Here is a 25,088-nt window from a genome sequence, read left to right as displayed (position 1 = left end):
CATTTCTGCACAGGCAACTTCCTTCAGAAGTGGCATACTAATACACAGAGTGAAAGATGCTAATGAGGCGTGGATGCATATTCCCTGTGCCTCATTAGCATAATATCATGTGATTTGGAGTCTGGAAGACCATTCTTCCGGACTCCAAAATGCTGTGTAGAAGCATGGCCCCAGGGGGCTTCTGGAAGGAAGTCTTTCTTCCAGAGGCCCTTTCTTCCGGAAAATTTTTGTGAAGAAGGGGCTTCCAGAAGGAAGACTTCCTTCCGGAAGCCCCCTGGGGAATCATGTGACATTATGCTAATGAGGCATGGGGAATTTGCATCCACGCCTCATTAGCATCTTTTGCTCGGTATATTAGCATGCCTCTTCCAAAATAAGTGGTCTGTGTAGAACGGCCTTTGAAAGAAGTTCTTCTGGAAGATGTCTTCTGAAAAAACTTCTTTCAAAAGACTGTGCCCACACACAAAAAACAGATCAAAAAATAGATCTGCTTTTTCAATACAGAGTGTCCACACAGCTCCCGCTCTTTCAAAAGAAGGGGCCAGGGATTGAAAAATCCTGCACCATGAGGACTACTCTTTTGAAAATACAGCCGCAAGGGTGTCCATACACATTTATTTTTAAAAGAATCTTTTGGAAAAAGGTGCTCTTCCTCATCTGGGAAAGTAAGATGGCCAGCGGTAAAAGTGCTGCATTCTTCCAATTTAATATCGAAAGTATGCCTTTTGTGTGCAGATGCTCTATTGGATTTTTTGAAAGAGCCCTGGTTTTTTTTTCAAAAAAAAACAAAAAACCTCACTAGTGTAGATGTAGCCTAAGATAAAAAATATGAATTTGATGAGGAACAGAAGAAATCATTGAAAGGGGTCAAGCAGGTAGTAGACTTGACAACTTTTTTTTGCTGTTTACCAAGTAGCATTTGAATTGAAAAATGAAATACTTTATAAAACTGTGTGTAGCAAAGGCTATAATACAGATTGAAAATTCCTTTAGAGAACAGGATATTTTTTCCCTTCCCAGTAAATTTCATCTGCATATAAGCTCCAAAGGGTAGTACACATATTTCCTTCTAAATGAATAAAATCTTCCTTTATAGACACCAATGCATACTAATAACATTATTTTCTTATGAGCAATCAGACTATATTTATAACTCCCTCTCCCAGTACTAAAACCTGTAAATTTAAATGTGCATATTCTTTTTTGTCTTAAACTAATATCTACTACAGACTTGTAATGATCCAATCCTGTAAGTCTTTCTTTACGGTATATGTAATTCATTTATTATTCTCATAGTTGAAAGGGGCATTATCGACTTTTAATCCTTGATCAAACGTTTGTGCCTCCTCTTAAACAACAAAGAAATAATAGCTAACTGAAAACATTTAAGGACTGGGAAATTATGATTTTTTTTCTGATTTGTTTACTTGTGCTTTGTAAAATACTTTGTGTATACTCAGTTTCATTATTTCCTAAGTAGTGTTAGTCAATTTCTCTTATTGTTTGTCTGAGCCTCTTTAAAGCAATATGGACAACACAAATAGTTTAAACTGATAAAATCCACAACGAAAAGGAAAGGGGAAGTCAGGGTCAGGTAAAATGCTATTATTTTGAACTGTTTTAATTCAGTAGATTTCAAGTGAATGAAGTCCCTGTAAATTTCAAACACTTCACTTCATATTATAATCTAATCCAGAAGAGAAAACAACTAACTTGATAAATTCCGTGCCAATACTTCAACACACAAGCTAATATAGAGGTATTGATTTCCACTGGGGTCAGCATCAGTGTCAGGGTTGGACTGAACTATTTAAAAAGTAAATCCAGATTCTGCCAGTTTTTTTTTTTAACTCTAGCTCTTTTGTTTCTTTGAATTTATTATCATGGATTTGGCCAAAATGTGTGTACCCTTGCTTTAGTTAATAAGGGCTCATTACAACTAGATGTTGAAGAGATCTGCACAATGTTTGCTCCTCTCTCCCAAGGCAGCTAACAGTACAGCTACAGTGCTCTCGAGCTGAAAGAGTCCTAGGCTACGTCTACACGTACCCCAAACTTCGAAATGGCCACGCAAATGGCCATTTTGAAGTTTACTAATGAAGCGCTGAAATGCATATTCAGTGCTTCATTAGCATGCGGGCGGCAGCGGCGCTTCGAAATTGACGTGGGTTGCCGCCACGCGGCTCGTCCAGATGGGGCTCCTTTTCGAAAGGACCCCACCTACTTCGAAGTCCCCTTATTCCTATGAGCTGATGGGAATAAGGGGACTTCGAAGTAGGCAGGGTCCTTTCGAAAAGGAGCCCCGTCTGGACGAGCCGCGCGGCGGCAACCCACGTCAATTTCGAAGCACCGCTGCCGCCCGCATGCTAATGAAGCGCTGAATATGCATTTCAGCACTTCATTAGTAGACTTTGAAATGGCCATTTTCGTGGCCATTTCGAAGTTTGGGGCACGTGTAGACACGGCCCTAGTCACAATTCCTTGTCAATAGCATAACTGATCATTTGCGTGGAATTCTGTTTGGTAGACAAAGTAGACCTTTGGCAGTTGCTCAGGGGCCCACCATTTCAAAGGGACCCACAGCTCCAACTGCTGCCTCTGCTACTTCAGCTGCAGCAGTGGCTGGTTTCCAGATATCTTTGAAATGCCACTGCAGCACTGCTCTGCTGCTCCACATAGCTGTGAAGGAGGGAAGGGAGGGGCAACACCACAATCTGAGAGGCACTCATGGCTTACTATTCTAAGTCACACCTTTTCCACCCTTGGCTCTGCCCCTTCAGGAGGCATGGAGCCAGGATCCCTCCCATCTTGCCCCAGAGCCCATGGTGGCTGTCAGACTCACAGGGAATGAGGGTATTACTACACTACCTAGTTTTGTCACAATGCCTGCCTTTTGGTGACAAAACTGAGAGCATTTTCACTTCACTGTGACTTTTATCAGGAAAAATAACATTTTTGGTAATGAAAAACTTCCACCCTTATGAAAGACATTTTTTCTTTCCCCTCCCTTTATTGAAGACAAAGATCCAGTGTGAACAATTGCTGTTTGTTTTGATCACAGAACTGGACTCTTCCAGTATCCCACAATGCCATTCCTGATGGCTCCCTTCAGTATTTTGATCTCTGGTGCCCTGCAGGCATGCTCCCCTCCCCTTTCAAAGCTTTGGAAAGTACACAACAGCTGAGTGAGCTGCTCTGTTTGGGGAATCATAGACTCATAGAATGCTAGGACTGGAAGAGACCTTGAGAGGTCATCGAGTCCAGCCCGCTGCCCTCATGGCACGACCAAGTACTGTCTAGACCATCCCTGATAGACATTTATCTAACCTGTTCTTAAATATCTCCAGAGATGGAGATTCCACAACCTCCCTAGGCAATTTATTTCAGTGTTTGACCACCCTGACAGATAGGAACTTTTTCCTAATGTCCAACCTAAGCCTCCCTTGCTGCAATTTAAGCCCATTGCTTCTTGTTCTATCCTCAGAGGCCAAGAAGAACAAGTTTTTTCCCTCCTCCTTATTACATCCTTTTAGATATGTGAAAACTGCTATCATATCCCCCTTCAATCTTCTTTTTTCCAAACTAAACAAGCCCAATTCTTTCAGCCTTTCTTCACAGGTCATGTTCTCTGGTCATTTGATCATTCTTCTTGATCTTTTCTGGACCGTTTCCAATTTGTCCACATCTTTCTTGAAATGCAGTGCCCAAAACTGCACACAATACTCCAACTGAGGACTAACCAGCACAGAGCAGAGTGAAAGAATGACTTCTTGTGTCTTGCTCACAACACACCTGTTAATGCATCCCAGAATCATATTTGCTTTTTTTGCAACAGCATCACACTGTTGACCCATATTTAGCTTGTGGTCCACTATAACCCCTAGAACCCTTTCTACCATACTCCTTCCGAGGCAGTCGCTTCACATTCTGTATGTGTGAAACTGATTGTTCCTTCCAAAGTGGAGCACTTTGCATTTGTTTTTATTAAACTTCATTCTGTTTACCTCAGACCATTTCTCCAACTGAATTTTGACCCTATCCTCCAAAGCAGTTACAACCCCTCCCAGCTGGGTATCATCTGCAAACTGAGTAAGCGTACTTTCTATGCCAGTATCTAAATCGTTGATGAAGATATTGAAGAGAACTGGTCCCAAAACAGACCCCTGCGGAACCCCACTTGTTGTACCTTTCCAGCAGGATTGAGAACCATTAATAACTAATCTCTGAGTACGGTTATACAGCCAGTTTTGCACCCACCTTATAGTAGTCCCATCTATGTTGTATTTGCCTAGTTTATTGATAAGGATATAATGCGAGACCATATCTAATGGCTTACTAAAATCGAGGTAAACCACATCCACCGCTTCTCCCTTATCCACAAGGATCGTTATTCTATCAAAGAAAGCTATCAGATTAATTTGAAATGATGTCTTTCTTACAAATCCATGCTGGCTCTTCCTTATCACCTTACCACCTTCCAAGTGTTTGTGGATGATTTCTTTAATTACTAGTTCCATTATCTTTCCTGGCACAGAAGTTAAACCGACTGGTCTGTAGTTTCCTGTGTTGTTTTTATTCCCCTTTTTATAGATGGGCACTATATTTGCCTTTTTCCAGTCTTCTTGAATCTCTTGTGTCTCCCATGATTTTCCAAAAAGCAGAGCTAGTGGCTCAGATACCTCCCCTATCAGCTCCTTGAGTGTTCCAGGATCCATTTCATCAGGCCCTGGGAGCATCTATAAGCACCCTCTGGAGAGCTTTGCTTTATCACCTTTTTGCTTTATAAATTTTGTCAATAAAACTTGTTAGTGTAGACATACCCTGGGTGTACAAACTGTATTCTTCCAGGGAAAACCAATGGCACTCAAGCAATCTGTCACCACTGGCAGCAAATCTGTTCAGAAGGGGATACAGCAGTGAAGAATAACCACAATTTCCTTCCAGCAAGAAGCCTGGTACCAAGAAGTACAGCTTAGAAATGGGAAGAGCACATTTAGATAGGTTCAAAATGGCCAGGGACTTTGATTTAAGAGATTTTTTGCAGTCCTTAGCATAGACTCTCTACATGCAAAGCAGGGCTCACAGTGTTGCAGCTTCATTTAGTATGTTCCGGGATTGAGCTGTGATCTATACCCCACTTTGCATATATACAGCATGGCTATATCAAGGTCATCCACTTGTGTTCACAGAGCCTCAGACGTCAAGTACTTCTTAGCTAGAGGTCAGTTTACAAAAAAATAATTTCAAAGAGCTATCACCTCCAACAGTTTCTACGTCCTATAAGCCATTAACAGACTGAGTTGAAATTTTGGATACATTTATTCTGAGCTTAATTTATTATTGTCCAGCACCTGCTGAAGAAATTTACACTAGTCTAAAGGGCAAAGTATGATTGCATCGGCCTAAATGGGTACACAAGATGAAGGGCTCTCTATTCAAAATGTTAACGCACTAAATATTTATCTGTATATCTCATCTTAAATTCATAGAATTTACATATCATATACAAGCATACCTGAATTTACATACACAAATATTGTGTATCAAAGGTGCTGAAAAAATCTGACACATTTTCAACTAGTTTTTTGATGAAAATGTTCAAGGAAATTTTTGAAAAAAATAAACCTAACAAAACATAGGCATTTTTGACGAGCTTTTTCTTACCTAATAATGAAGTATTATCCCTGCTTCAAGTATTAACCTCAACTGAGTTTTACCTATAGAACAAATGTGACACTTCCATAATGGTAAAGTATACAAAATGAAGTGTTCTACAAGAGGAATATATCACCTGCTAAGCATGCATATGAGGGAAATTTAAGTGGGTAGGTTCAGCAGAAAGTTTATTTTTTCTTTGTTGCTTACCTGTAATTTTAACATAAGTAATTTTGCTGTACCTAACAGTCAGCAATTTATAGCAATTAACTTGGGGGTCTTTTCCCTCCGGTGATTTATGCTTTCATGTATCTTTAAACTAATTAATAAACAAACTGCAGTCATTCAAATGACAGGTTGTTCTTATTTGCTTATCGCACCGCACATAAAATAAACAGCAGTTAAACCAATTCAGTCTAACCCTTTTAAACTTAATTTAAAACCTGGATTCAGATTACCAAGGCTGTTCCTTTCAATTTTGCTTAACACTGCATGGCTGTGATTTGACAGATCATTTAGGATTCATTTCACTATGTTACTGCTGTAAAATTGCTGATAAAAACACAGCTGTGTTTTAATATTGCAGAATTCATAGTCAGCTATAAAAACACAGACTTTTTTTCCTATGTCACTGCAAGTTTTTTTCTTACCCCTTCGTCACCAGCAACAGAATAGATTCAATTAAAACTTGACTGACATTTCATAAAGTACTAGCAAGTGATATATTGTAATTTCCAGTCACATTATGTAAGACTTATCAATTAAAGAAAATTGCAGCTTTAAATATTTCTAAATGAACCATGGGCATGTATTATTTTGCATGCCTTATTAAAAGAATTACTGAAACAGATGTGAGTTTTTTTATTAAGTGACATTTTTTCCCAAAGTCATTCCTAGAAAGCTTGATTGTATCTCAATTAATACAATTCCCTACTCTGGAAAAATATCAATACAATTATCAGAAGTAACCATATCTGTTCATATTTGCATTGGGGCATCTATAAATTCTAAATATAAGAAAACAGACAAAAAAGTATCATTGTCATGAACCTGAACACTTCGAAGTTGCTGTGGGGGACGTTTTGCCTAATGAAGTGCTGCATATGCACCACACCATTTCATTAGTAATCTCCCAACACACTAAGTACCATGACCCCTTTGAAGTTGGGGACTAGTCTAGACACAGCTAAGAATGACCATACTGGGTCAGACCAAAAGTTCATCTAGCTCTTTATCTTGTCTTCCAACAGTGGCCAGTGCCAGGTACTTCAGAATGAATAGAACATGTAAACATTAAGTGATCCATCCCATCACCAGTTCCCAACTTCTTGCAAACAGAGGCTAAGGACACCTAAGGACATTCTTTGTCCTTCTGGCTACCAGCCATTGAAGGATTATAAACCATGAATTTATCTAGTTCTTTCGTGAATCCTTTTATATTTATGGCCTTTGCAACATCCTCTGGCAAACAGTTCCATAGGTTGACTTTGTACTCTGTGTTAAAAATCTGTTTAAGGAAAAGTTAAGTACTTTGCTACTTTCACATTTGTTTAATGATCAAAGACATGGACTCTATTATCCCTCTAATTCTTTACTCAGTTAAGCAGTATGAAGAGCTTGTTGGCCAGCTCCTTGTTTCATACTAATTTTTTTTTCATGTTTATTCCTTTCACAATGTTTGTTCCAAAGTCATCTTTTCTGTCCATTGTCTCCCTCACATCATCCCCTCTAAATCACATCACTGATGCCCAAAGTTATGGCACACATTTGACTCATTCCTAAAGCCTACAGCTAAAAGAATCCCAACACTCTGTGTTTGTGGCACACAATTCTGCATACGCAATTGTTCACATATTTAAGAATGAGAAATGGAAAGTAAACTAAAGTTCTTTAAAAATATAGCCCTTTCTGCCTAAATTTAGCAAACACTTAATACAATGTTGCCTAAAGGTTAGAAAGCCACACTGAGTTCTATCTGTGTCTGTGTCACCGATTCTTTGGGTTCCTTAGGCAAGTCATTTAATCTCCCTGAGTGAAATTCGTTATGATACTGTGTTCCAGTGAATTTCCTATGCAACACATGAAGGAAAATACAACTAAAATTCTGGCTGAAACAAACAGAAAACTAATATATGGAAGAGGGAGTGTCCCAAAATTGACCAGTGACTCCAATAATTATTAAGTTTGCCTTCTGTGCATTCATGTGCTTTATAAACCTACATTTATAAACCTAAATGTGGCTATATGCACATTCCCATGGTAAACAACAAGAAGTCCTGTGGCACCTTATAAACTAACTGATAATTTGGGCATAAGCTTTCGTGGGCAAAGATCTGCTTCATCAGAGAGTGGCACTGTTCTGGCAGTGGTAGTCGTACTGATGCATCTGATGAAGCGGGTCTTTGCCCATGAAAGCTTATGCTCCAAAATATCTGTTAGTCTATAAGGTGCCACAGGAATTCTTGTTCTCGAAGATACAGACTAACACAGCTACCTTTCTAATAATTCTCATGGTTGTCTCCCAAAGCGTGTATGTCTCTCTTTGACTTGTTACTTATAAACCAGTGGAAGTTCTTCCTGGGACATTACATTCTTAATCCTGGATTCCAAGGCCAGAAGGGACCATTCTCCCCTATAATAATTCCCAGATCATATCTTTCAGTTCTTGATTTAAAAATGGTCAGTATTTGAGCCACCAGCAGGATTATAATTAGTGAACATAAATAAATTCTCTGGTGAGACTCCTTTTCTGTTCCCTTTACAACAGTCTCAATAACAACACATCCCCACCCAACTGCCAGCCCCCTTTGCCAATCATCCCATCATCCCCAAACCATCTCCAAGTATCAGTGATAATACATTGATATTAGCCAAATGACCACAAAGAACAGATACCAGCCCCAAATCAAAATAGCCCAAATACTTCAAATGCCTCCCCACCATCCCAGTGCTGTCACAGAAACACTTTTCCCACCTGATTTACAGAGCCATTCTGCCCATCTCCTCAGTGGACCTTAGACAAAGCCAGCTCCTAGAGGGTGCTACAAGCACTTTTACTGAAGATTTTGACCAGTGGCTGCTACATCCTGAGTCCAACCTTAATTCTGTCCCCTAGCTGTCCTGTGCACAGATTGGCTATTTCCTCTCTCCAGCCCCAAGAACTTTTGTGCCCAGCTCATGCCCTTCCCATCTGAGTCCCCCAGCCACATCCAGCCATCCCTGTCCCCCAGCAGTCCTGTTGCTCCAGCCCCATTGACTCTTTTCTTTACCTCTGCAAAATGGAGCTGGAAAATCCCATGATGCACCATTTCCAGGACTCACAATACATGTTAACATCGCATGGCCCTCCAAGATATAGCCTGTGATACAGCTATATCTAATTTTATCTCCTATGTTGAATCTTGATCCATGAAGCTCTCCTTTAGGTATTTCTCCTGGGTTTCCACAAGTGTGGCTAGGCAGAACTGTTGAAATAAAAAGAGCAAGAGAAAAAAGTTAGAGTTAAACCTTATGGAAAGATATATAATGCATATTACAAGTGATATACAATCCATTCTGAACCACTGTTAAACACTTTTTAGTGTTTTTTCTACTTTGATTACTAATATAAAACACTTGGAATTAGACCACAGACTGCACTTCCACAAAATGGTAAAATTCACTATGGACCTCATCATTTTTGCAGTTACAGTCCAAACTCAATATTTGAATTTACCATTCTCTCAATAAATAGTTCACACATCTCTTGACTCAAATAAAGAACAAAATACTGTATAAAACAAGCTATTCCTTCCTCAGACTGGGACAGAATATTTTAAATAAACCAGACACTCTCAGATAAATAGATGACACAATAAGGACAATTTGCAAAATATTCCATATTTTAGAAGATCTTTTATTTTTAAGAAATGATCTGTTCAGCCTTGTTGACATAAATCTAGAAGTAGATAGAAAATGGGGAAATAACTATCAAGAATTGATGTTAGAATGGAAGAATGTACAGAATTTTTACTTTTCTATAGAAAAAAACTTTATCATTTGTAACCATTTCTCTTTTAATGCAGACTATTTAAAATACACACCCATTTTAGTCGGGACTCTATGAACATGAGACAAGACCCTGACATAATCTCTGGAAGCACTGCAGCAAGACTAGGGTCAGTTGCCTCAGGGCCACTTCCTAACTCCTCTTGGAGTGTACCTGGATCTGTAGAAGGCCTTACATGTCATCATGGTAAAAGGCCTGCAGCAACTCCTCTGAGGCTTGGTATATTGTTCTGCAACTGATAGGGGGCCGGGCTGGGACACAGTGAAACAGGTGGTCCTGTGCCTCCACTGCCTTTCTAAAACCAGAGGTGGTAGTTCCCCTCTGTCTGGATCCAGAAACCTGCATTTGTTGACTACCTGCCAGAGCTATCATGCCCAAGCCCCCCTCCTTTATGTTTGGCTGAACAGCTCTGCATCCAGGCCTGAGCCATAGACATGACTTAGGATAAGGACTATTTAACTGTATTTCTTGCTCACCTCCTGAAAACAGACACAATGTTGAAACTCTTGTCACCCTAAGCAACATATAGGTATGTAGTGAGGTGGTGTAATCTCCCATGGACTCAAATGGAAAGGAATCCCACCACTAGACCATATCTGTCCCAGAATTCTGTTTGATAGTTTTTAACCTATCTACTTCAGACCATTTTTCCAGTTTCTCCAGATAAAACCAAAATGAAAAAGCAATTCTCCCAAGCGTTACAATCATCTTAAGATATTTTGTAAAATTTATTGAGTAAATTCTTCCATATCTGGCATTCTATTATCTGTAATTCTCAAATAACCAGCATTTTAACCATAAGTAAATTTTAGTTTCGTTTTGCATAAGTACAGTACACTGAAAATAAAGACAAAGAGATAGAGCAAATACAGTATAAGTTTACAGTGTACAATACTACTGTTGTCGGTAAATAAAGTACTCTGCATACATTTTTGTTTGTTAATATCTAATCTTGTTTTTATTTAGTATTATGCATTGCTATTTATACCTCTGTATTATCCAGAATATTTTAATATCTGGCAACATCCCGGTCACAGGGCTGACGGACATGAAATAGTTTACTGTATATGTATTTTATATCATTATCTAAATCTCTAGTGAAAATACTGAACAGAACTTGACCCAAAACTGACCTATGGCGTACCTCACTCAATATGCCCTTCCAGCTGGACTTTGAACTACTGTTGGTTATTCTCTATGAAGGCTTTTCCCATCTGGTATGCTACTACCTTACTGTATGTCATCTAGGTTATATTTCCCTCATTAGTTTATGAGAAGGTCATGCAAGAGAGTACCAAAAGCCTTACTGAAATCAAAATACACAACACTAGCACTTTCCCCACCACCCGCAAGATGTCTTACTCTGTCAGAAAAAGCAATTTAGTGAGTTTGACAAAATTTGTTCTTGACAAATCCATGCTGACAGTTTTTTTTATCAGTTTATTGATTTCCAGGTGTTTGCAAATTAATTACTTTCTAATTTATTCAATTATCTTTTGTGGTATTAAAGTTAAGCTAATTGGTTTGTAATATCCTGCTTTGTCCCTATTTCCTTTTTATAGCTGGGTGAATACAGTGCCATTTTGCAGTCCTTTGGAACCTCTTTTGTCTTCCATGATATTTTGAGGTAATCACAAAACTCTCAGGAGCTTCAGTCAGCTCCCTGTGTATTCCATGATCTACATCATCAGGCCCTGGTGACATGAAGACATCCAAGTAATTTGAGCTTGTTCTTTCCCTATTTTAGCCTCTAAAACTCTCATTCATTATGTGAGATATACAATTGCTTCTAATTTTTCTGCTGAAGCCCGAGACAAATATTCCATAGATATTTGTGATGTTTGTTTAGATTGCAGTTATCTATGGCTAAAAAATATAAAGAACATCAATTATTTAATTATATGTACAGAATTGTAATCACTAAGAGTGATGTATTTTACAAAAAACAAGGCTGTGAAAACTCAGTGTATTCACAATTTACAAATCAGTCAAGTGGCAATAAACACATTATATATTAATAAGTAATTCTGTAGTTTTCCAAGTTAATAGTTATATTGACAAAGAGAAGTCTGAGAGCCATAAGTTTTGTTCGAAAATGTTTAGGGAAAAGCAGTGCTATCTTTCATCCTGCAAGAAAGAACTGGTCAGGCTTGGAGCAGTCCTTTTGTCTTATTTCTCAGGACTTTGATTACATGGTTTAGATTCAGGGTGAAACCCAGACTTCGAGGAAAGTTGTTTGTTTGCTGTTGTTTTTCAAATGTAATTTCTAATGCACAGAGTGTTATAGAGGTTGAAAAAAATGCATACTTGGTCTACAGAAGAGAACTTTCAGGATGAGACTTGATAATGATCTTCACGTACAGTAAAAGCTCCATTATCCAGCACCTGGAGGACTAGGGGTGCTGACTAATCAAATGTGCCAGATATTGGAGTGGGGCTGCTGGCCCTGCTCCATAGGACCTTCTGCCACTGCCTGAGCAGCCAGCTCCCAACCCCATTGCTGCTGACTGGATAGCCAACCCCACAGCCTCCGGCCACACCCCTCCATAGCAGCTGGCTCCCAGCCCTGCTTCCGCTAGCAACCAGACAGCTGGCCCTGTGGCTGCCTGCCCTGGCCCAGCTGCTACTGGTAGTGATCAGCCAGCCAGCCAGTACTGTGGCTGCCAGCCCTGCTGCTACTGCTTCTGGTGCTGCTGCTGCTGCTGGAGGCCTACTGCTAACTGCTCTAGCCCCAGGCCCAGATAGCTGGCTCTATACCTGCAAACAACAGCTGGATAGCTGGCTGCTCCAGCTCCATGGCAACCACCCCCTCTCCAGTGGCCCCAGCTGTGTGGCCATCAGCAGAGCAGGTGCTTGTTCATTGAGCATGTCAGTTATCCAAATCCCAGATAACCCAGGTTTTACTGTATGTAAAAGTTTATTGTAAAGAATACTGATCAATTGTCCTCCATATCCAAAGGCAAAACAAGAGGAAATCGGCTCAGTTTGAAGCAAGAGAGATTTCTGTTAGATATTAGGAAAAAAAGTTTCTATTACAGATTAAACAATGGCACTCTCTCATCCAGCAACATCTATAATCCGTTATGATTTTAGTTATCCAGACAACCATTTATTCTTGATGTGGCCAAATTTCTCATAGTCCCATAAATTTTGTTTACAGCCACAGTCCTGGCTCTCAAGCTACATCTACACATGAACGCTACATCGAAGTAGCTTATTTCGATGTAGCGACATCGAAATAGCCTATTTCGATGAATAACATCTACACGTCCTCCAGGGCTGGTAACGTCGACGTTCAACGTCGACATTGGGCAGCACCACATCGAAATAGGCGCTGCGAGGGAACGTCTACACGCCAAAGTAGCACACATCGAAATAAGGGTGCCAGGAACAGCTGCAGACAGGGTCACAGGGCGGACTAGCGCTTCCGGGGCAACAGCTAACTGCTCCCTTAAAGGGCCCCTCCCAGACACACGCAGCCTGCACACCACGCGGTCTGCAGAGCTATAGGCACGCACACCTCAAGCGACGCAGTCATGGACCCCCAGCAGCAGCAGCAGCAGCAGCAGCAGCCAGAGGTCCACACAGCCGCCCCTGCAGGAGCAGTGCTCGCCTTGCTCGATGCCATGCAGGAGGCAGCTGAGCACCTCCTTGCCACAGAGGAGGAGCTGCCCGCAGGGGAGGAGGACTCAACCCCCAACCCTGCAGCACCCCGCCGCGCCCCCCGCTGCACACGCCGGCGGCTGTGGAGCTACCCCACCAGCACCGACTGGTGGGATCGGCTGGTGCTCTGAGAGTGGGACGACGACCGCTGGCTCCAGAACTTTCGGATGAGCTGGCAGACATTTCTGGAGCTATGCCAGTGGCTCACCCCCGCACTGAGGCACCAGGACACTGCCATGCGGCATGCCCTCAGCGTCCAGAAACGGGTCAGCATCGCTGTCTGGAAGCTGACCACTCCAGACAGCTACCGATCCGTGGGCCGACAGTTTGGCATCGGCAAGGCCACCGTCAGGGCTGTCCTCATGGAGGTAAGAGGACCCACGCGGGGAGGGGGAGGCAGCCCTGGCAGGGGAGGGAAGGGGAGGGGAGGGGGGCCCTGGCAGGGGAGGAGAGGGGAGGGGAGCCCTGGCAGGGGAGGGCTTTGCCACCCTGGGCTTCCCCAATTGCTTTGGGGCTCTGGATGGGACTCACATCCCCATCCGCGCCCCGGAACACAGTGAAGGACGCTACCTAAACAGGAAGGGCTACTAGGCCTTGTCCAGGCCTTGGTGGACTGCCGGGGCCATCTCCTGGACATTTATGTGGGCTGGCCTGGCAGCACCCACGATGCCCGGGTATTCTGGAACTCGGGCCTGTGCCACCGGCTGGAGGCGGGGACCTACATCCCCCAGTGGGAGATCCCAGTGGGGGACACCACCATGCCCCTCTGCGTCATCGCAGATGCGTCATACCCCCTCCGGCCCTGGCTCATGCACCCGTACACAGGCCATCTGTCTGCCAGCCAGGAGCGCTTCAACCAGTGCCTGAACCACGCGCATCAGGTGGTGGAGCACACATTTGGCCTCCTCAAAGGGCGCTGGAGGTGTCTCCTCACCCGCCTTGATGTGGGCCCCACCAACATCCCCCAGATTGTGGGTGCGTGCAGCGCCCTTCACAACCTGGTGGAGAGCAAGGGGGAGGCCTTCTTTCAGGGCTGGGCTGTGGAGGCTGGCAGGGCCAATGTGCAGCCACCCGCTGCCCCCAGTCGCCAGGTGGACCCCGAAGGGACCCGGGTCCAGGAGGCCGTGTGGGCCCAGTTCGATGAGGCCATGGGGTGAACGCTGGCAGGCCCCCCACTGCACCCCCCCATCCTCCACAACACTCCCTGCCCCTACGCCCACACCACAGAGCACCCAAGAGCACACCCCCCACTTTTCTTGTAAAAATAAAAGCAGACAGTTGTTTGTCAACTCAAACATCTTTACTGGGACTCTTATTATTATTATTATTATTACTATTATTATTATTATTGATATTATGAACAAGACAGACTATGTACAGGGGAAATCTAACTGATAAATATATATACATTATAAAAATCGGGATAACATGAAAGGGGAAGACAAGGAAGGGGAGAACTATTTACATGGGGGGGTAAGGATCAGCATAGTAATGGGTCACAAATACAAACTATTTACAACAAAATAACAATAAACTGGGGCAATATATACAAAGGGGGGGGCACGTCCTGAGCCCCACACCCCTACAGTCCAGCGCTGGGGGTGGGCGGCTGGGATCCCCGCCTCGGCCGCAGCCCTGGCCGGGGCTGGCTGGGGGCCGGGCAGACACGGAGATATGGCCGGCGAGTGTCAGCTGACCCCAGGTACCCCTTGGTGGAATGGCCCTTGGTGGCGGGTGGTGGTGCGATGGCGGACGGAGCAGTGGCTGGAGCAGCGGGTGGAGCAGCTGGTGGAGCATGCAGGGTGGGCGCTGCAGCAGCCGGCGCAGCCTGAGGGGCCAGGGAGTCCACGATGCGGTTGAGGGTCCGCATGTAGGTCCCCCATGCCTCCTGGCGCCAGGCCAGCGCCCGCTCCTGCAGGTGGAGACAGAGTTCATCCACCCGCAGCCGCTGCTCGGTGACCTCCAGCTGCCGATGGTGGAGGGCCAGCAGCTGGGGGTCCATCGCCGTCGGCTGGTGGTGCTGCGTCTGCCGTCTTCCCCGCCGTGGGGCCAGTCGGTGCTCCGCCGAGGGGCTGGCTCTACTGATCGCCCCAGAGGGCTTTCCGGGACCACTGACGCCTCGCCGGCGCTCTCCAGTCCTTCCGATGGTGCAGCTGTGGAACACAGGAGGTGGGGGAAGAAGAGTGGAGACAGCCGTTAGTGTGGGCCCCGAGCTGTGGCCCTTGTCCCCCCACCCCTCTGCTGCAGGTTCCCCATCCCCATCCCCGGGAGATGCTGCTGTGATGGGGTTCTGGGGTCCCCCTGCACTGCACCCCGTCCACTGGCATGAGTGACTCTCACTCAGCAGGTACAACAGGAGGTTTATTAGGCAACAGATGCCCAGTTTCTCACAGAAGCGACAGTACAGCAGTCAGAGATGGTCCTTCCAACCCGTCCTGGGGAGAAGACCCCGAGGGGTGCCACTCTGGGGTGTAGCTTTCCCCCTCCTCAGGCTGGCTGCCTTCTAGCTCTCCCTTCCCCTAGCCTCTAACTGCCGCCCCCGATTCAAACCCAGCTGGGCTCCTCCCTCCTCTTTGTTCAGGGCAGAGGTGTAACCTGCCAGTTGTAGCCCCAGGATCATCCTTAGCCACTGGGAGCTATTCAGCTTGCTTCTCATATCTACCCTGAGTCTCGCATTTGCACTCCCCCCACTCCATCACATGCTGCTGCTGCTGCTGCTGGGTGTCCCACCCCCTCCCCCCAGGGGACCCTAGAGGTTCCACTCCCCCCAGCCCCGGGGATGGGGCATGGCACTGTCGTGCTGTGGGGGGCAGGGGCTGATGCACTCTTCTGAAGGACATGTCACTGATGTCCTTGGGGCCATGGTCATCTGGGCATGTGGAGGGCCCTGGCCATATCTATTACCCCTGCCCCTCAACCCCGGGGGTGTGCACCGGGGGGGTACATACCTGATAGTCCACTCCCACGGTCGGGGGCACCCAGGGGGTGGGCACCCAGCTGGAGCTCCTGGATGGGAGGATGATGTGGAGGCCGGCGTCACTGGAGGAGGAGTCCCTCTCCTTCTCCTCCTCCTCCTCCAGTTCCCTGGGGGTGGGCTCCTGGGGGGGCCCCCGGGGTGCGGGGCTTGCCTCTGGGGTGGACTCCGCCTCTGGGGCCTGCTGGGGCTCCTCGGCTGAGGTATCAAGCGTGGCTGGAGGGGAAGAGGTGTGCTGGGGGCCCAGGATGTCCATGAGCTCCCTGTAAAAGGGGCAAGTGACGGCGGCGGCCCCAGATTGGCCGGCCGCATCCCGGGCCCGGGCGTAACCCTGCCGCAGCTCCTTCACTTTACTCCGGACATGATCTGGAGTGCGGGCAGGGTGACCCCGGGTGACTAGGCCCTCGGCCAGCTGAGCAAACGCATATGCATTCCACTTCTTGCTCCCCATTACCTGGAGCACCTCCTCCTCGCTCCAGAGCCCCAGCAGGTCCCGAAGCTCGGCCTCTGTCCGGGAGGGGCCCTGCTGCCGCTTACCCACCTAGCTGCTGGGCTGGGAGCCCTGGCTCCCCTTGGCAGGGGGTCCCCTGGGGGCGCTGGGGGGGCTGGCGGGTGGCCATCACGGCGGGTGTGTGTGTGTGTGTGGCTGCGGAGGAGCGTGCAGGCTAGCCGCGTGTTACTGCTGCTGCCTGCACACTGTCTCAGCTTCCTGCACAGGAAGGCAGGGGGCAGGGGGCAGGGAGCTTTAAGGGGCTGCTCCACGCGGCCACCATTGAGCTCAGGGGCTGGAGGGAGCGTCTCTCAACCCCTCAGCTGATGGTCGCCATGGAAGACCCCACAATTTCGATGTTGCGGGATGCGCAATGACTACACGTTCCCTACTTCGACGTTGAACGTCGAAGTAGGGCACTATTCCCATCCCCTCATGGGGTCAGCGACTTCGACGTCTCGCCGCCTAACATCGATGTTAACTTCGAAATAGCGCCCAACACGTGTAGCCGTGACGGGCGCTATTTCGAAGTTGGTGCCGCTACTTCAAAGTAGTGTGCACGTGTAGACGCGGCTTCAGTGTTCTGTGTTGTTATTTAGCCATAATTTACCCCTAAATGTCTTTTAAGAGCCCTGTAAGCAGAAGATGTGTTGGTAATGTGCTAGGAACTATTGCCCTCCCATGATCCAGCAAATTTTCTTGTTCAGCACTGGTCAGGTAAGAAGGGTGCTGAAAAAGAGAGATTCAACATGTATAAGCATACTTAGTCACTGGATCAGCTTAGCAAGGGAGAATATTGAATCCCTGTCACAGGGACATGTTAGACAGACAACAATCAGGGATGATCTAGCTGTATTTGGTTGTGCCTCAAGATAGGGCCTGGCACAGCTGACCTCCTGAGGTCTCTTCTAATGCTCCATTTCTATGATTCCATAATCTGCAAGAGTTTCAACATAGATCTGTTTTTGTAGCACTGTTTATACAACTCTGTTTCATACAGTTCCGTTTTTAGTGCAGTATTAAAGAATTGGGTGTGATTTAAAATGTACATTAATCATAGGCATCTTGCACTCTAATAAACTACATTCTCAAGTAGTAAGGTATCACAGCCTTCTATGTGTCATTTACACAATTGCCAAATATATAATGGCTGGGACTTGCAAACACCTGACAAAATTCTAACTGCACCAACTCCAGAAGTGATTTTAAAGTATGACTTGAGTCAGACTATGGGATTTTCCTAACTCTCCCATCTGTCAAGAACTACTAGAAAAAATGGTGCCTGACTCCTTGAGGATGGCACATTTTTTGCACAAACCTCTTGAAAATAGTACAAGATGAGTGATCTGAGAATGACAGCCAAGCTCAATAAAATATGTAATAGTTCACAAGATGCCACTGCTTGTCAAGATGAAGCATTGGATTACATTATTTATATCCTTTTGTAAAAATGTCAGCAAAGTAAATTTAAGTAGCTGCTACACAGCTCCATCTACACAATTTTTTACTGTTTCCAGGTGTGCACATAAAACATATTAGGACTCTGATGTTTCACAAGAAAATGTGTTACATAGTGGTACCTTTGATTATTCAAATTCCAGCTGATTAAGTTATCGTATGCAAAGGTGAGATAACTACCTTAAGGCATGACTTCAGTTGTTAAGGATGGTGGGATATAAGCATCTCAATAAAAGGTCATTCACCTGCTGTGTTAATAAGGCCTACGGGTGAAATGCTGTTTCCTAGAGAATTTGCCAACTGTGAAGCAACTCACATGTAGAGATTATAAACTCTGCAGGTATCTGAATCCTCATTTATGAAAGCCCTTAATTATCAGAAGTTGTTTAGCACACATTGTTACATTAAGGACAGTTAAAGTAGTACTTCACTGAAGATAAACACTTTCAGAAACTGAGCTGACCTATTACTGCTCTTGAGAAACTTCTTATATTTGACTTTCATATAAAAGAAACACAGAGATAGAGACTATGTGCTTAAAGCATCAGAATCATATTGGTGCTTAATAAGCAGAAATCTAGCTAAAATTGGTAGCCAAAGCATAGACCAAGGAGTCCTACAACCTCAGCTCCTCTGAATATCTTCAGTTTTAAAATCAAATCATGGGCCATAGAGATGACAGACCTCAGTTGAGGGGCACTGCATGCTGGAACTTGTTGTCTGTAGCAACCACAAGAGCTCCTGTCAAGATGTCATTATGACTCATTGAAGGTCAAAGTTTGGGCTCCACCAGTTAGAAACATTAGCTAATTATACTCTCAGAAAGCTTGTTCAGCAAAATTATGCAAATACATCTGATAACAATTCAGTGACTTAATTAGGCTTTCATATCAATCATTTAATTCAACCCTTTAAGTCATTAGATGCATGTTATATTAGAACCCTTTCAAGGGGAAACTGAAAAAATAGAGTATTAATACACAATGGCTACGTCTACACTTGCCCTCTTCTTCGAAGGGGACATGGTAATCAGGGCAATGGGAGATTACTGATGAAGCGCTGCAATGCACATGCAGCACTTCATTAGGCAAATTCTCTCCTGCATCAACTTTGAAGTGTCAAACTTCGAAGTGCTGGCTTTCCTTGTAGCCATGGGCACTTCAAAATGCCTGTGCTACTTCTAAGTGCCTTTGCTCCCCAAAAGTTTGGCTACATGGCATGCCAACATTTCGAAGTTTGACACTTTGAGGTTGTCTTGAGGGAGAATTTGCCTAATGAAGTGCTGCAGCACTTTATTAGTAATCTCCCATCACCCTCATTACCATGCCCCCTTCTTTGAAGGGGGCAAGGGTAGATGTAGCCATTAGTGGACAGTGATGAAAAGCTATACCACATATAAAATCTCCAAAATTTACCTGAGAACTGGCAGCATTTTTCATGAGAATATGCAATCAGTGAAATTTCATTAAACACACTTATTTTCAAAGTAGGTCCCTGATGGCCTGTGTCAGACTATGTCTGCATTTTGCTTTTTTTTATATTCTCTCCGAAGCTTATGAAAACTAAACTCCAAGTATGTAAACCACTACAAACATGAACTAACAATCTTTCATGAGTTAGTTCACCTCCAGGCAAGAAACGAACTTTCTGCTTTCATTGATTCGGATTTTCTTACATTTAAAAATCTATGTTTACTGTTTCTGGGGACTGCCTTTAAATCTTTTATTAGTGCTATCTGGCTTCTTTACCAGTTACTTGAGAATACTGGTCACCATAACCTAGAAAGAATCACAAAAAGATACCACCACCAGATTGGGGCATATCGAATTCACAGTCCAAATTGTGGCTTCTTGTAATGAAGACAGTCAACTGCTGTGATTCTAATACTTATGTGATCTACTGCACTCTTTGCTGTCATATCTGAGCCCCTTCCACTTGTGCATTAAATCATGTGATTCTGCATGTTATCACAGGTAGGTTGTTTTCTCAGCCTCTTAGGGGAGAAGTATGTGTAGTGGAGTGATGACTTTTGAAAGAATTTTGTGCTTTTGTTAGACTTTTTATATATTGCTATGAATTTATGTTAAAAAAGCAATAGTCAAAGAAATGTACCTTTTACTGGAATGAAACACTGAGTTTTGAAATAGACTAAGTCTTATTAACTTTAAATGGGAATTAGGCAATTAAATGCAATAAAAGGACTTTGAGACTCTACAAAACCAACTGCTTGACTGCTGTTCAACATATCAGGTATGTTCTGAATCTGACAATGATTTCAGTGGCATATATCCAGCTATAAACATGCTATGACCAGCAGCTACACTATGTGCACGAAGCGCTGGGATGCAGAGTCAAGAAGGCTCCAGAAATTGAGCCTGCTACCACTACACATGAGCACCTAGGTTTTATCATCTGTAAACTGGCCAGCAGAACATATGTTGCAGCCAGTATATCTCAGCAACAACACAGAGGGTGTACCAGCAGCAGATCATCAAAAACGGTCACACCTATTGAAGGCAGGTAAGAGGTTTTCTGAAATGCTGTATGGGGAAGAAGAGTGGGTACAGAGGTGTTATCCCACTACTTTCTTCCTCTACATAAATATTACAGCACACGCATCCTCCACTTTTTCTCCTCAGTGGCTTCTGAATTTCCATGAGACATGTATTCTATATCATCTCCTTTGCCTCTGTTACTGTGAAGAGAACAGTGAAAAAGCTTTCCTTAACTGCAGCTGCTTACCAGGCAGTCCTGTCTCATTTGTGCTGCACAATAGCATGGTAGCCACGGTTACCTCAGAATGTGACATTCCTGCACTTACCCAAGACCTTAACAATATCACTATTTTGTATGTTCCATCAATCCCAGATGAAAGTCAAACATCACATAGGTGGGAATAATCATAATCCTGTCTGTAACAAGGTCAGACAGCCGTATAACTGCATTTTTTAAGTAGAATGGAGTATCAAACAGAAGGTTATAGGAAAGAGTGAATGAATAATGACTTTGGTTTTAGACGTGTCTGACGTTGTCTTGGCTAGAAATATTTTTAGATTATGAGTAGTTTGTTAAATTTAAGAGAATTAGAGACCCAATGGAGCTTATTATGCTGCCTTCCTTGGAAGTCCCTACATGTTATGTCAGTAAAAGATGTCCATGTCCCTCCTGAAACCCTTCTGGAGCAAGGGCCAGGAGTGGGGCCATGGCTCATAGGATATAGAAAAGGGTAAGGGGGCAAAAGCAAGGGCGGGCAGGGGTGTCTCAGATGGGGTGTGGGACAGGGAGTTTTGGCTAGGGCTTAGGACAAGAGTGGAGCTGCCCCACAGTGCAGCATGGGCAACCAGACTTGTAGCCAAGTGTAACTCCACCACTGGCTCCACTCCTGCCCCTAGCCTCATGCTCATGCTAGGAATGGAGCCCTGACCAGCTGCCAGCATTGTCACTGTGCTGGGAGCAGAGTCACGCCAAGGGTTGGGATAGGGTTAGGAGCAGGACCAGGAGCCAGCAACATGGTTGGGGGTTGGACCAATGCAGAGGCATGGGTGGGAAGGTCATTAGTGGTGCTGTCCTCACCATACCTTGCCCCCTGATCCCTCTTGGGCCCCGACTGGCTGCTCCCTGTAGCATCTCTGACTGGAGGACTCTTCTGCTGCTCCTTTTCTGGGAAAGGTGTGGCAGGACACTGAGGCCTTCCTCAAGGGGGTTCTAGGTCTAGTCCATCCTGCCACATGCTGTCTCATGATCCCTTCATTCCTGCCTCCTTTGTTTCTCATAATACCATATACTTAATTGGATCAGAAGAGCTGGGAGAAATCACAAATAGTGGGCAAGTCAGCCAGCTCAGCTGCAAAGCAACTTTGGAAGTGCATCCTGCAAGAGCTTCCTGGAAAAGGCCCAGAGCACAGGAAATTTCACAAATAATATGTAATGGATCTAACGAACATCATGACATTTTGGCCAAAGGAAATGTATCACACTAACATTGCTCTCATACATGAATACCTTGTGAAGTATGCATGGCATAAGTGTACATAAAACAGCTTTGGGAGAAGTAGAGAAAGACAGTGATAAGACAGAGACAGTGTTAAAACAGAGGCGATTTCTGCCTCTTTCACTCTTCTTGACACCTCATATTATATTTGTACAGAAATCAAATGCCGCATTAGCAAAAAAAAACAAAAAAAAGATAACAAACTCTTTGCAAAGGTGTGTTGTTATGGCATCTTCACTCTCAGGTGCTGCCATGACTCCATCTGGGTACCTGGTGAACTACGAGATCTATTATTACACAGATCCATTGACTACTCCCTGATATAACTGGGCTGCCGAACCAGCAGCATGTATGGAAGCTTTAAGGCTACTACAGGGGCCACAGCAACGTGGGGAAGGATACATCCCTCCCTCTCCTGCTGACCAAACCAAGCTTGTCACAGGGAATAGGAATTACATCAATAGCTACAGCAGTTATATACCTAACAGAAACAGAATTTATTCCAATGTCATTGTAAGCATTCCGCTTTCTAACGAAACCTAAAGAGCCTCTTTCTGCTATAGGCCCAATCTAGAAATAAGGAAACCCAATAGACGCTAACCCATACAAATAAGGCTAACCTCTGAGGCTGAATACCGCAAGAGGCTGCTTCAGATTCAGACTTCCATCTTATAGAAGATGCACATAGTTAGTAGGGTTGGGAAAAAAAGTTTAATGAAAAAATTCAACATACTTTCCATTCCAAAGAGAAATCTTTTCAGTTCAAAAAATGTTGTCATTATCATTTAAGAAAAGAATGTGAAAGGGAAAACTGAAAAGATCCTACAAAGGTATGTTGGAGAGCAGAGGGAATGGATTCTGTTCATTCTATCATATTCAGTGGCAAATAGAAAGACAAAGGAAAGGAAAGAAAAGAAACAGGTTTTGCAAAAACAAAGAAGCCAGAACATCAAGGCCATCTTACATCACTATGCATGAATGTCTGGAAACAGAAATAGTAAGTCCAAAGTGATTATTGTAACTCCCAAATCAAAAATGCAACAAAGCAGAGGAATTGAAGCATTTTTATTGAGAATTTGTATCATAATAGACCCTAGGAGCTGTTGTTCTAATAAAGGGAGACATCAGCATTCAAAGGAGTCATGAGGTTATTTCCTGCAGTACTGGCTGTGTCCATGAAGATTTACCTGACTCTATAGGCACAATCATAACTTCTTATGAAAAATATGCCAGGCAGACAAAAATCTGAGCACTATGCAGCTGAGAAGCACAGACCCCCATTGGGGCAGGACTAAGGGTTCAAAAGAAATAAAGGCTTATGGTCACAATCATATACAGGGCCAGAAATCTACAGATATGTACTGGGATACCTTGCAGCATCACATAGAAAACTTGAGGCCAGCCTCTGTTCTTTCCCATATGCATCTCTTGAATTGAATCAGGAGAACGTGAGAACTAAATCTAGGGGTGACAAATTTTCAACATATTTTGTAATTAGTGAATTGAGTAATATAGATTCATAGATCTCACTTACCCTGTTATGGGATATTTTAACTCTCCATCTGCCAATTTGAGGGTGTATGTTAATATGATTAAGTAAACACTGGAAAAATGTGCTCATATTTTTGAAACAAACCCACCCACATTGATTCACAGAGGCTTTCTTTTCACTGTCCACAGTTCCTTGCTTAGCAGGAATATAGCTCAAAGATAATTAAAATCATGTTGCTTAACTAAAAGATACAGCTAAAAGATACAGTTTCCGGCTCCTGTTCAGAAAGGCATCCCATTCAGGGCAACACTTAAGCAGATGCTAAATTTTTATTATGTGTTTTAAGTCCTACAGAAGTTATTGCCCTAGTGCTGTGTCGCACAGTCATGGATTTAAGTACACATTTATGTGATTTCCTGAATTGGAGCCTTAAGGAAAACTGTAGACAGTAGGCAGAAAGTGACTTTGAAATGTCAGCTGTAAGGATTTTCCCCAGATATGTGATTCTAATGAAATACTAGCACCCAGTCATACACATACACTTTGCGTGCCTAAAAAAAACAACTTGAATTTTGACTATAGGATACTCAACAAGTTACAGATTAAATTATTCAGTAAATAATTCCAAGTAGTGGATCTACAAGATGTTTTCACTGTTGGTTTGTGAAAGGAAAATGGTATTTTTTCAACAAACTATCCATATTTTTCCTTTCTTTTTCACTTACAGGACATTTTGTAAAGTGTGAGAGAATCCAAAAGCAATCTTGTCAGTCCACAAAAGTACATGTGTCAGGGTGTGGGCAGAAACTGCATCCCCTTACAGACTGGTGAAGGACTGCAGGTGTTCCCATTCAAATTCTGCCTGTTTGGGCATCAGTTGGTCTACGTTAGCAGCCTGGGACCAAGAGAAGACAACACATACAAACAAAACTGTATGTGCCTCTTTTAAAAAGGCTTCAGCACAGTTGCAACTATTAAAACAATTCGAAACATCTTTGCTCTGTGCCTTGGTTCAGAGCTTCCAACTTAAAGTGCATAACACCAAGACTCTGAGTATATATAAAACTATAAAACTATGGTACGCCCACATCTTGAGTACTGCGTGCAGATGTGGTCTCCTCACCTCAAAAAAGATATATTGGCAATAGAAAAGGTTCAGAAAAGGGCGACTAAGATGATTAGGGGCTTGGAACGGGTCCCATATGAGGAGAGGCTAGAGAGACTGGGACTTTTCAGTTTGGAAAAGAGGCGATTGAGGGGCGATATGATAGAGGTATATAAAATCATGAATGGTGTGGAGAAAGTGAATATAGAAAA

The 25,088-nt window shown here is 43.8% G+C and overlaps 1 protein-coding gene across 1 annotated transcript in view; it reads right to left on the bottom strand.

Annotated features, from left to right (window-relative positions):
* Positions 1–25,088, bottom strand: part of CSMD1 (CUB and Sushi multiple domains 1) — a 1,701,396-nt gene that overhangs the window by 1,137,501 nt on the left and 538,807 nt on the right. Inside the window, exon 4 of the mRNA XM_074989136.1 lies at positions 8,925–9,119. Coding sequence (XP_074845237.1) covers positions 8,925–9,119 — 195 coding nt within the window. The remainder of the gene's footprint in view (positions 1–8,924; positions 9,120–25,088) is intronic.

Source organism: Carettochelys insculpta, chromosome 3, assembly GCF_033958435.1.
Source record: "Carettochelys insculpta isolate YL-2023 chromosome 3, ASM3395843v1, whole genome shotgun sequence".
Lineage (NCBI taxonomy): Eukaryota > Metazoa > Chordata > Testudines > Carettochelyidae > Carettochelys > Carettochelys insculpta.
Note: the sequence above shows the minus strand (reverse complement) of the source record. Positions and strands in the feature narration are given on the sequence as shown.